Here is a 12,076-nt window from a genome sequence, read left to right as displayed (position 1 = left end):
TTTTGTGGGTTGAGGTAGTGTTTGCCTATTAAGAAGTGCTGAAACTGCATACTAATATCAAGACATGCGAGCAGCTCTCAAATGCACCAGCATGTCTACCCAAGTTGCAGACAAGTGGTCTCAAAAGGACACTTGCTCTTCCGCATGGCATGACGCGGCTGTCTTTAAAAGATTCAGCGCAAAATTCCTTCCTTCATCTAGCATCGTCCAATAAACGAAGGATTTGAAATAAAGGGCAAGTGCATGAGCACTCCTCGTTTCATTCAATTTGCAAGCAAATCGCCAGTTTAACACCAAACCAAAGCCTCCCACATTCTTCAATGCCTGTACAGTTGCTCTGGGAGCCAATGGCTCACTGCTGCAGCGCCAGCTTCCCAGACAATTTGTTTGTGCAGGTACTTACGCCTATGCATTACTCGGCAGAAATCTGTGCATTGGTAGTTCCTGTGCATTGGTGTTTTGCCTTATTTAGAGCTGAAAGGGATACAATCTTAGTAACAAGTCAACAGCATAATGCACAGCGTTCCCTCTCCTATTAGCACTGCGTGTAGATAGCTGCACTGTCGCCTTGATTATGCGCCAGCATGCACACAGCGATGGCGAGTATTGTGCGTCCAAAGCCATAGGCACACATTTCTGTTAGGATGTATAAGAACTAGGGGTGTGCTGATACCAAGTAGTAGATTTTGAATCGAATATCGAACCAAATCAAGAAATAAAAAGGCAAATATCGAATTGAATATTGAAAATCAGAAATTTTTCAAAAAATTTAATGCTTACAGGTTTAGGCAAAGAAATATGGTGCTTTGAAGTATTCTACCTAGCGTAACAAGAATACAAGCTATCAGTAACTTAGGTACATGGAAATAAAGATGTACATTATAGTCTACTCTTTTTTTAAAGGGAACTCCAAATTAGTATGCCAGCATTGATTACAGGCCTCTTCTAGTTTATGCAAGTCTGGAAAATATTTTTTTTATGGATGGAATATCAGATGAATGGAATAAAAGCCCTTTTCCCTCTCAAGCTAAACAGTTACTTATGTTTTACTGAATACCAATGAGGTTTGCATTCTAATAGTGGACCTTAATGTAATCTTTGGTTGCACAGAATGCTTCGTTTTCCAGTTCTCCTCTGAAATGCAGAAGTGCTTTCTTATCTTCACGGCAGGTGGAATCTTGCAAGGCCAATCTGTGCAGACTGCGCATCGTCTAACTCGACCACCACTCCCCGCATACCTATCGTTGGCGCTGTGTGGGTCAACCGCGATAGTTGCTAATAGCAAAGAGCAGGTGCCGTTTTATGGTCAGGTTTGGTGTGATTTTCCGCCTGTCAAAGATGCTGAAATAGGTAAGGTCACGGCAAAATTTTATGAGCAACTTTGTTGCCATCCTGAAACCTCACTTTCGTTTGCGAGGTTTGTCTCCTTTCCAAGCGTCGCGCGACTGCTGCGAATAGATCTGCATCAAATTGGCACCAAACCCTAACTTTACTTGCCGACGAGCGAAAAAGCAGCACCTAGGCAGTGTGGATGGAACAAAAATGCGCCGCTGGCCCATGTGGTAACAAGCCGCGAATACCCAAAATCGTGCATATGGGTTAGACTGATGGCTATTGAAGTGGTGTTGAGTAGGTCACCACGTATCCAACACGATCGGCGTGCCTTCTGGCAGATAATCAGTCCGATCTTCACGCATGCTTTCACACATGTCAAAACATGCACTGCTTTTCTTGCTGTTCCCTTCGTCTGCATCAAATTATCATTTCAATCGATCCTGTCAAACTAGACAAGCCTTGTACCAACAGAGGTGGCCCCCACCGTCGCAGTGCCTTTCCACAAATTGCGCCGTTTGAGCGTTGTGTGTGATCTCCGTATTGGGCTGTCAGATAGAAACACTTGCAGAAACAAAGTCCGTGACCGTGTAAGCCAAGCCCATCCATGGTGTGCTCATTTGCATGGCATCGACCACAGTGTAAAATCGAACACTATATTTTCTATTCATAAATTGAATTATTTGAACGGTCTCTATTCAATTCAGTGTCATTTGAGTATTTGCACACACCTAATGAGCATGCTTGAACAATCTCATTCATGAATACTGCTCCATAAAGCAGTATTTCCATTGCCTCTTTACTGGTTGTTCTGCTTGAAAATAATTGTTCACGAGTTACTCTAGCTATCTTGCGCATCGTGCAAGCATCAACCTGTCACATTGGGAAATGTCTGTATAGTTGTGGTACTTGTTTTGTTCTTGCCCCAGCACCCAGTTGTAACACTCGATAGACCAGATGGGTACTTCTAAGTCCTCAGCATAAGTAGCAGATTAGAAATGAGTAACTTGCTAACTACGCACAGTGCTGCACTCGTAAGTACCGTGCGCGGTACCTTCGTGGCCTGGTGTGCACAAGAAGATGGAGCAGATGATCTCTTATTCTGCCTGTACATTTCAGCACATTCATGCAATTTTATCATTTGAGTAAACGTGCCCGAGGGACAGCCGGCATGTGCTCTTTCAGTAATCAGTGTTGCAAGAAGTTTCCCAGTAAAAAAAAAATTGTAAGTAGTCTCAACAGCATTGAAAATTTGCAAGCGTGCCCACAGATCACTTGGGAAACTGCCTCTCCATGCTTCATCCCATGAAGCCATGTTGGAAAGCTGTGATAGCGTGGCCTCGCACCCCCAGGAGTTATCTACAGCAGACACTATTTAAACAGAACCTCAAGAGACCAGGGAAATTGGTTCTGTTTAACAGGAGTTCCATTCACTGAGAAACATTGCAGACAGCAGTGCATGAATACAAAACCAACCAACCATAAGGATGGCGTTCTGTTTAAGCAGCAGTTCCGTTTAAGCGATTTCCGTTTATCGAGATTCCACTGTAATTGTGACTCCTCAGTAATCACGGATGGAAGCAAAAAAGTAACGCTTTTTTTCACATTCAAGATGAACAGCGCCTCTCACCTTGGATCACCTTGGAGTAGAGACGTGCAAATATTCGATTTCGAATCGGTAGTGTACGATTGAATGATTCTATTCACAAATGTTGGTACCTTCGTTGAATGATCCGGCTGTATTCAGTACCTTGATGTGCGCAGCAATACCGTGGCATGCAATCTATTGGTACAAGGTTCAGTCAGACCGATCGAAACTATTAACGTTACACAAACAGAGGGAACAACAAAAGCAGCGCATGTGGACATCACGAAAGCATGTGTGAAGATAGGGACGATTAGCCACCGGAAGGCATGCGGATCGTATCGAATACACGAGTTCAGTGCAGATTCGCACAGTCAGGAGCTTTCTACCCATATGCAAGCAAACAGACAAACTTAGTACGCATGCTCGCGGTATAGTCGACCATGGACCCAAACGCCACTTCAACCACCGTCAATCTAACCCACACAACCGATCAATAAGATGTCACTCATGCGAACATATTAGCAACAAGCTTCCCGCGACAGGTTGCACCCCCATTATCACATCAGCTGGAGGCGAATTTTCATCACAGCCGCACTATTGGCCACCCTGTCTAGCCCGTTAGGCCTAATCAGAGCTGCGCCATGGGTCTCGGCGACTAAAGTTATGGTTACCGAATCAACGCAGATCAATTCACAGTGGTCGCATGACCCCCAGAAAGCCAACAAACCAGCCTTGCCACCGAAAGCGAGTGCATGGGATGACCGTTGCATGTTCACAGCCGCCACCTAGAGAAATATCGTATGGTGGCCCTCATTCCAAACGCCGTTCGTAGGCACACAACGGTCTGTTTTCATAGCTCCGAGCCGATTCGTCACAATACTGGCTCTGGATTTATGTGGCAGGCTCGAAAATATGTGACAGTGTGCTGATGCCTGAGCAGAGGCAAACTTGGATGGGCAAACCTGCCGTGGGCCCCTCAATTTGAAAACTCTTTACCGTCAATGCCGATGACGGCACGAAGTGGGGCCGAGTGACATGATGCGCATTCATCGCTTTTCTCTGTTGCACAGATGAGCCTTAATGAGCTGATGATAATCCACAGAAACCACCTACCATAAAAATGGAAAAACCTGGCTCCTGTTTTTTGGAAGAAAACTGGAAAGCTTTCTATGCAATAGAAGGTTGCCATTAAGCACAGTATGGCCCACTATTAAACTAAGAACCCCCCCCCCCATTGGTATTTAGGATAACTCTACTATTTCATCAGCTTCAGAGGGAAAGTAGCACTTAATTCCCTTTGACAGACATTCTATAGATAAAAAAAAGTTTTCCAGACCTTCACATACAATAACGATATAACCAGCATGTAAGTACACACGGAACACAATACAAACTTCATAATAAGGGCTGCATTGTTATCAGTGCTGACACACTAATTTGGTCTTCCCTTTAATAATAGTAAAGCATACTACACATCTCAATGGATAGGTACTTAAGGTCCCACTAGCAAGATTCTTGGTAAGTAACATCATTAGCCTCCTGAGGATGTGCAGCACTGTTTCTGGCACAAATTTTGCAAGCATCAAGGCTTGTTTTAAATTCTCTGATATTCAATATTTGATTCGATAATCAGCTTTCTTTTCTTGATTCGATATTTGTATAGAAATCTATTTGGTATTCACATAGCCCTAGTAATAAGCAGTTATTCTACAGTTTGTTTTTCTCTCAGCACCAAAATGTGTATCTGTGCGGGAAAATATATTTAGGAACTGGAAAGGCACGACACCTTTGCTTCTAAGCCAATGGAAAAAAATGAAGGACAATTATAAAAAAGCGAAAAAATGTTTATTTAGCAGAACGAATCGAGTGCCACAAAAATAAAAGCTTAATAAGCGGCCCAATAAGAATCATTTCTTAAGCGATGTTAAAAGTGATGAATAATATACAAGGTATCAGAAGATGAAAACCATGTAAACCGAGTGGCCCTTGTGAGTCCTAGGTCACTTATTGCCTTCAACGCTCTGCGTAGTGCGGGACACGGTGGACATGCCGTTGACGAACTTTGTTCGGAAGAGGACGTTGGCGTTGTTGAACATGCCCTCCTTCAGAGAGACGACGACAAACTGCAATGGTCAATGAACGTTGAGAGTAAGTGACACACTGTACAAGACAAACTGTCCCACTCACAAGTGGATATTGTGCTTGTTGCTTTTGAGTCACTTGTAAAATACTGCAGTCACATCTTTTCTTTGGGGGCTTGTCGACTTTTGAATGTCTGAGCACACACAATCAGTCAATGTCAGGTCCATCTTTGCATTTATAAGCCCTTTCTTGTGGCCAAATTTAGAGCTGCACTGGGCTGCATTCATTTAGACAAATACTCCATCGAAGCTAGAAATCCAACACAGTTTTCTGGTTCAGCACAGTAGAACACCGACAGTGCTTCCAACTAATACTGTAAGCATTGAGGCATAATTACTGCAGCACAAGTGAATACGATGTGCGGGAATCTAAAAATTCAATGCAGCCTTGACACCAGGAAAACATAGATGTTGCTGCTGCAGAGACAGCATCTCTGCTGAAGTCATTGGAATTCTGCCGTCCTCAGGAAGGGATGGCATGAACAGGGTGCGAGGAACATACACACAACTCCACTCAATTCGGGAGCATAAGTGGAAAAGACACGCTTCCACTGGCTCATTCTTGCTCAAACTTTATGCCGAGGAGGCATTCAGTGGTGCATACAGCTTTATACGAAGTGAGATTCTGTCCTGTTTTGAACTAACTTGCCTAGAGGGATGTCTCACCAATCTAAATATCTTCCTGCAGCGCTGTGATTTGTGTACGCATTGAAATGCCTTACAAAAACATCCAGTGCAGAGAAAAGCAGGATCCGACGACACTAGTCAGAGAAATCAATGACAGTGACCCTAATTGCGACACATTTTATGCAGATTTGGGCACCACAGATCAATGGCTCTTACTAGAGTTTGTCAAATGTCCACAAATTGCAGTGCACTGACATTATCTAGGCCTCTGTTCTGCACTCTTGGGAGCTCCTGTCTGCCGGAGCAGTGCGTGTAAATAATAATTCAAGAATTTGTGGTTCACATTCAGACACTTCTAAATGTTAACTTAGAAGTAGGAAGTTTCATAAGACTCCTTAAAGAACTAATTTACAGAAAGATATCTCCTGTTTCCTTTGTCGTTTCATGGAACAGAACGCAGACTTCTTAATTTCAAGGTGCATTTCTCAAAACGCTTTACTCACTTGTGACTGCTTGAAGTGGGTACGCAGCATCTGGCCAATGTTTTGTGTGTGTGAGAGGTCAAGCGCAGCGTCCACTTCGTCCAGGATGTAGATTGGTGCTGGCTTGAACAGCAGCAACGACAGGATCAAAGAGAGTGCCACCAGTGACCTGTTTCATTAAACAGGAGAAAGAAGAATTCCACACTTAATTATACAGTCTAAAAGAAGAGACTAGGGGCATATAATAGGCTTGAGTGAATATTCAATATTTTTATTACGAGATCGAACAATGCATTTAGCACTTTAGTAAGGCGTGCACCACCACTTCGAGGCATAAAGATTTGAAGAAAAGAAAGTTTCGAGAAGTGCCAAGCACATGTCCACATACTGGCTGGTTAATTTCTGCAAACTACTACATGTCACTGGAGCCGTTTTGCTGACGATGACATCATCACCACCGTATCGTGCAGCATCATGCAGCATAGATCCAGCGGGCTTCAACCGTATCACCTGTGCTGCAGCATATTGCTTGGCTGCTTCATGGTTTCAGGCAAGCTCCACTGGCAAAGATAGGCAAGTACTCAATCACTTATACTGCGATCTTCAAGCTCCAGGTGACCGCATTGCCACCAAGAGTTTCAAGGCGATGGGAATCTCGAACAGTATGGGTGGCACGGAGGACAAGCAGTTTTAGGAGGACGCCAATGAGGCAAATTCGTCAAACGACAGAGGCGCTGGAAGCAACAAGACGACTGAATAAATATGTTTACAGTCAGCCACCAGTGGTTGGGTTTTTCTGCATAGCAATTTGAGCCCAGATCATGACTACCTTGTGTTGGGCCTGCAGCTTGCAAAAAAATCTGAAAATATTTGGGCCTTATGCAAGTAAATGCAGTACTATGCTATTCGATATTCGCTTCAACTATAATTACAGTATGCAGAATTTCCTAAGTATCTGAAATAAATTAAAGAAATCTGAAAACACGTACACTCGATAGTTTCAGTGGGCAAGTCGCATCGCATAGCAAAGAGACGGCAAAGATGAATACAGTTAAACCTCGATATAACGAACTTCAATATAACAAAATTCTCACTATAACCAAGTATTTAACTTTTCATAACCTCCTGTCCCTAGAACACCATGTATTTAGAACCTCAATATAACAAAGTGTGTTTGTACACGATTTAAATACTATAATGAAATTTCGCTTGCGCTGCAAAGGAATGCAGAGACAATAAATGGAAACTTCTGCGGACCCAGATAGTCAAATGACTGAATTACAAGCAGCTGCTTGCAAACGCACCTCTCAAATCACGCACAGCGTGACGAGCCACCACTGAAGTGGAGTCGCAACATGTTCCATATAAAGTCCAGGTCCAATAAGATCTTATCATGGCCCGCGCACTTTGTGCTTTAGATGCGAATGCAAGTGTGTGAGGGTGAGACAAGAAAGATGGTGGCTTCACGAGTGCTGCCTTCCAATGTGAGCAAAGGGAAAGAGGGGGAAGGGGAGCTCACTCGTGGTAATGCAATCAAGCGCGCGAGGGGCGATGGAGGGTAAGTTGGTGCTTCTAAATTCCTGGCGCGCATCTCAGCAGTGGCTGTAAGCGCAGCTGAGTGCATACGCAGCCGTGCACCCTGCTTTTGAGGTAATGTGTCACGTGTGCAAAGAGTGGGCATGCTGAGACGGCATGGCATCACGTAAGCTGTCTTCTCATCATGTAACGTTCCCTGTGGAGGTTGCGTAATCTCGAGTTTCGGTGACTCGAAGCGAGGGGTAGATGAAGTATTCGCTCACCGCTGTCGGCGCTTTTCAAGATAGCGCCATCCCAGTGCGGGCGACGCTATCAGCCACGGGGGCAGAGTGCATGCGAAAGCGTGGCTGGCTTCGCTTAATTCGTACCGCTGATGTGGAGATCTCATTGACGTGGCATGAAACCGTATCGTTCGTCGCCGACATCGAATTCATCAAATAAATTGTTTTCTCATTCAAATTTGCTTTTTTCGATCGCCCAATAATTCGGAAAATTCTGCAGCCCCTTCCCTTGCAAGAAAAATCAGTCAGCAACTGTACTTATTCGCATAAAAGATAAAATTTCAATACAACAACATTTCAATATAACAACGCAAGTTGCCAATTTTACCTACTTCATTAAATTGAGGTTTAACTGTAATTTGTTTACAGCCACTGGTCAATCTTTTGGATCTGCTTGAATATTCTCGCACTTTTGCAGCACTGCCATGATCAATGAACTTGTTAACAAGTGTGTATTGTCAACCAAAGTTTTGGAGGCCATGTGGTGCCTTGCTCGATTTTTCAACCATGGTCTGCGTGCAGCAATTCGGAAAAAATGGCAGCTCTCAAACATAATGGCACCAATGAATTCCTTCATACTCTCACTTTCGTTATCGAAATGGTGTTCCAGCTTTGCAAAAGCCATAAGGCTGCTGCAAATAGTTGTGTTGAGCCTGCACCAAACTGTACGTTTGATTGCCGACACTCGATGAACCAGTGCTGGTTAGGCCTAACAGCCAAGCCAGTGTGTGGCTGCAACGAAAATCTGATGCTGGCCGGCATGACAGAAGGTGGCAAACCACAAGTTTTCTAATCATCGAGTGGCTCACCGGTGATCGGGCTTGAGATCATGCACTTCAGTGAAGGACGTTGATGCAACATTCAGGCTTACGGGTGACCAGCAAACAATTACAGCCATCGTGCCGACCACGTTTATCTGCGCATTTACTGTACGGAATGGGTTAGGCTCCATGTAGGCAGAAAGTACTAAGCTGAAATTGTGCAACCCAGCTCATACTGTTGGTGTCGCACAGTCAAGGTTGCACTTTGTGGCATCGGGATAACATGCAATGACGTACATTTGCCATCCTGATGGGCAAACACTAGACATTCCCACAGTCTCGCCCATCACCTACCCTATTTACTCGCATAATGATAGCACTTTTATGTAAAAGAAAATTGGCGCAAATTCAGGGGTGTGATCATTACGCGGGTTAAATATAGCACGTATAGAAACATATTCCTTTTTCATCCCACATTTACTGCGGGATGACAACGGGTCAACAAGCAGGCGGCTGCTGCCGTCAGTGCGGGACACGAAAACAAAAATGGCGGCCGGCGGAGCAAGCCGAACACGATTATTTTTCTTTTTGTGAGTACATTATGCGCATTGAAACAGTTTTTCCTGTATCGGTAATGAATAATATCGTTAATATCAGCAAGTTTGCCACAATAATGTAGCCATGTACACTTTGAGGGGACAGAAACAGAGATGGGCACGCTAAGATGCCAGTGACATAGAAACACATGGCGGGCATGCTGCGAAAACTGCGGCATTTGTCTTCACTGCTATCCTAATACGGCACATTTCCGCTAAGGGTGGGCGAATATCTTAGCTGCGTTACAAGCATCGGCGTGTAAATAGGGTACACTTCGAACATATCAGAGTAAACATGGCCACTATCGTTGCCGCTCACAATTTGTTGCGCGCCCACGAGTGCAGACGAGAAGAATCGAAAGGCACCCTTTATGTTGTTGTTGTTGTTGACCAAAACCATTACGAAGCCTACAAATAATAAAGCCGATGCAAGTTTTTTTTTTTTTTCATGGAAGTGCAGAAGTGATAAAAGGAATGAAATGGGGCATCTGCTTGACTATGTTGGGTGCGTGCAGACCGCTTGGTTTGTCTTGAAGAGTCGCTCGCGTAGCATTTGACAGATGGTAAGCACAATCATCATTAGCTAGACTTGGCACACGACATATCACTGTGACAAGTTCAGGGTGCGATCATCACACGGGAAAGAAAAGAAAATCAAATGCTGACGACCAAATTCAGGGGTGCGATCATTATGCGAGTAAATACGGCAATTTTAGCTAGGCTGAACTCCAACAATAAGCAAAAGTCTGCAAACAGTTTTTTGTACTGTTGGCGTTTCTGCGTTAACATATCTGAGTACCGTATTACCCAATATTTACCTAATATTCAATGTTAGTGCCTCAGTGCAGTGCCGTGAATATTTTCATATGTCCACTGTCCTAGCTAAATTCTAGTGCTTGCGCATCGCATGCCGTGTTGAATGTAATGTATGTTTGCCCGCACCAAAAATTTACGTAATAAATTTCACAGTAAAGTCAGGGTGCGGGTTATAAGCGAATTTCACCTTGAAATGTGGCTTCACGGCAGCGTAGTTCATGATGCCGTGAAGCCACACTTCAAGGCTAGGTTCTCCACTATTCAAAGTTTACTTATCTCATAGGGAGCCCCACACTCTCCCCACCCCCGCAAGATGAAGTGGCTTTCTCCTTTCCATCATGGTCACCCATTCTCCTTCTCTTTATGGGTTGCCATTTTACATTTAGTACTCTGCGAACAGTGCACACGGCACCGGCAAACTTACGCGTCACCCACACTCGTAGTGCTCCCTTGGTCCGTGCAAAGCACTTCGCGATATGGTGGAGAGGTGAATCACTATTGAGATTTTCGGCTCGGTTGCATTTGATCCATTGGAATGGATTTCAACTCCTGCAGTTAACATGAACATTGAGGTACTTTCTGCGCCTTTGAAAGAAGTCATGAAATCTGCATACTGTTTGACAAACTCATATTACCGTAGCAGTCCAAAGTGTTAGTTCCAGTTGTCTGGAAAAACTGCGCTCAGATGAATTACAATGCGTGTTTACACGTGTAAATCACTCTCCACTTTATCACCCCTACTACTTGGAATAACCAACAGCAATACTCCTATGTGTTCCCTTGCTATGAAGGCTAACCCCCCAAATTTTAAAACTTTCACTTACCCTACTTTACACACCAGTTTACTCTCCCCCTCCCCTATCAAAGGTGGGGGAGCGAATATGCACAGAAACTCTGCTAAGAAAAGCAGTTGCTGTCCTTGCAAAGACAAATGCCTTTGCAGAAACGTTGGCTCCGATGACACTTGTTCGACCACTGCTGGTCGCCTCAAACCTCCATCTCCCTCTGACCTTCTGTGTTGTTTGGACACCAAAGTGCTTCTCATACAGTTAGTGCTGTGACAAATCACAAAGTGGCAAACCAGCTCTGCAAAAGCCTGCAATAGGTTTCCTTTGTAGACTTTCACTACAATCATGTGGATGACATCTATCCCTTTCACAAACCTTCCTCCACCTTGTGGGCTTTCATAGAGCTGGTCCATCATATTCCGTGTCCCTGTGCATCGAATGGTCAATTGATGCAGCCTTGATCTCCGGTCTGCCAGCCTCCTGGTTAGTTTAGACAACAGAACGACTGCTCCGGCAAGGCGTTAGTCCTGGGTTCGATCCCCGGACCAGGAAAAAGTTTTCTTAAACTGCAAAGCTTTCCTTCTCAGAAACCTGTAGGGGTTTTCTTTGTAGCCTTATGCTACAATTGTGTGGATGGCAATTGTCCCTTTCATGCTTTGGAAATACAGTAGAACCTCGTTGACACGATACCATTAGGTACGATTTCTCGGCGCCAACGATCGCGATGAAGAACACAAGAAAGAAGCCAACAAAGTTATGTTTCTTTTCCCTCATTTTATATGTTGCTGGAAAACACGCTGTTTCGGCACCAGCATTCAGTGCATCGCCAAAGTGCAATCATATATTACGTTTTCCGGCAGCTAGATCCCATGTGAACAGAAAAAAGAAAAAGTGCATGGCATGTGCAATTGAGAGCAGTAAGTGACCGCCATGGCAGCTTCCCCGCAGTACTCGCCCAACTGTGTCACGCGAAAATATTGGCACACACTGTGTTCTTGTTCCGGTAATGGGTCGTTGCACGTCGCTTTCACAGCTCTGTGAAAAATAAGCATCTTTACCTATGTGTCACAAAGTGTGTGTGGCGGGTTGTCGTTGGAAGCCTACCACACGCTTTTAATAGGCGATGAC

The 12,076-nt window shown here is 44.3% G+C and overlaps 1 protein-coding gene across 2 annotated transcripts in view; it reads right to left on the bottom strand.

Annotated features, from left to right (window-relative positions):
- Window positions 1–4,743: 4,743 nt before the first annotated feature.
- LOC139056325 (structural maintenance of chromosomes protein 2-like) overlaps window positions 4,744–12,076 on the bottom strand; it is an 84,294-nt gene continuing 76,961 nt past the window's right edge. For both annotated transcript variants that reach the window (XM_070534482.1, XM_070534481.1), the window contains exons 21-22: window positions 6,192–6,339; window positions 4,744–5,043 (exon numbers count right to left, since the gene is read on the bottom strand). In XM_070534482.1, the coding sequence (XP_070390583.1) occupies window positions 4,921–5,043; window positions 6,192–6,339 (271 nt within the window). In that variant the 3' untranslated portion in view covers window positions 4,744–4,920. The remainder of the gene's footprint in view (window positions 5,044–6,191; window positions 6,340–12,076) is intronic.

This window comes from Dermacentor albipictus, chromosome 2 (assembly GCF_038994185.2).
Source record: "Dermacentor albipictus isolate Rhodes 1998 colony chromosome 2, USDA_Dalb.pri_finalv2, whole genome shotgun sequence".
NCBI classification, from domain to species: Eukaryota; Metazoa; Arthropoda; class Arachnida; order Ixodida; family Ixodidae; genus Dermacentor; species Dermacentor albipictus.
The sequence above is the reverse complement of the archived record's forward strand: the minus strand, read 5'-3'. Positions and strand labels throughout refer to the sequence as shown.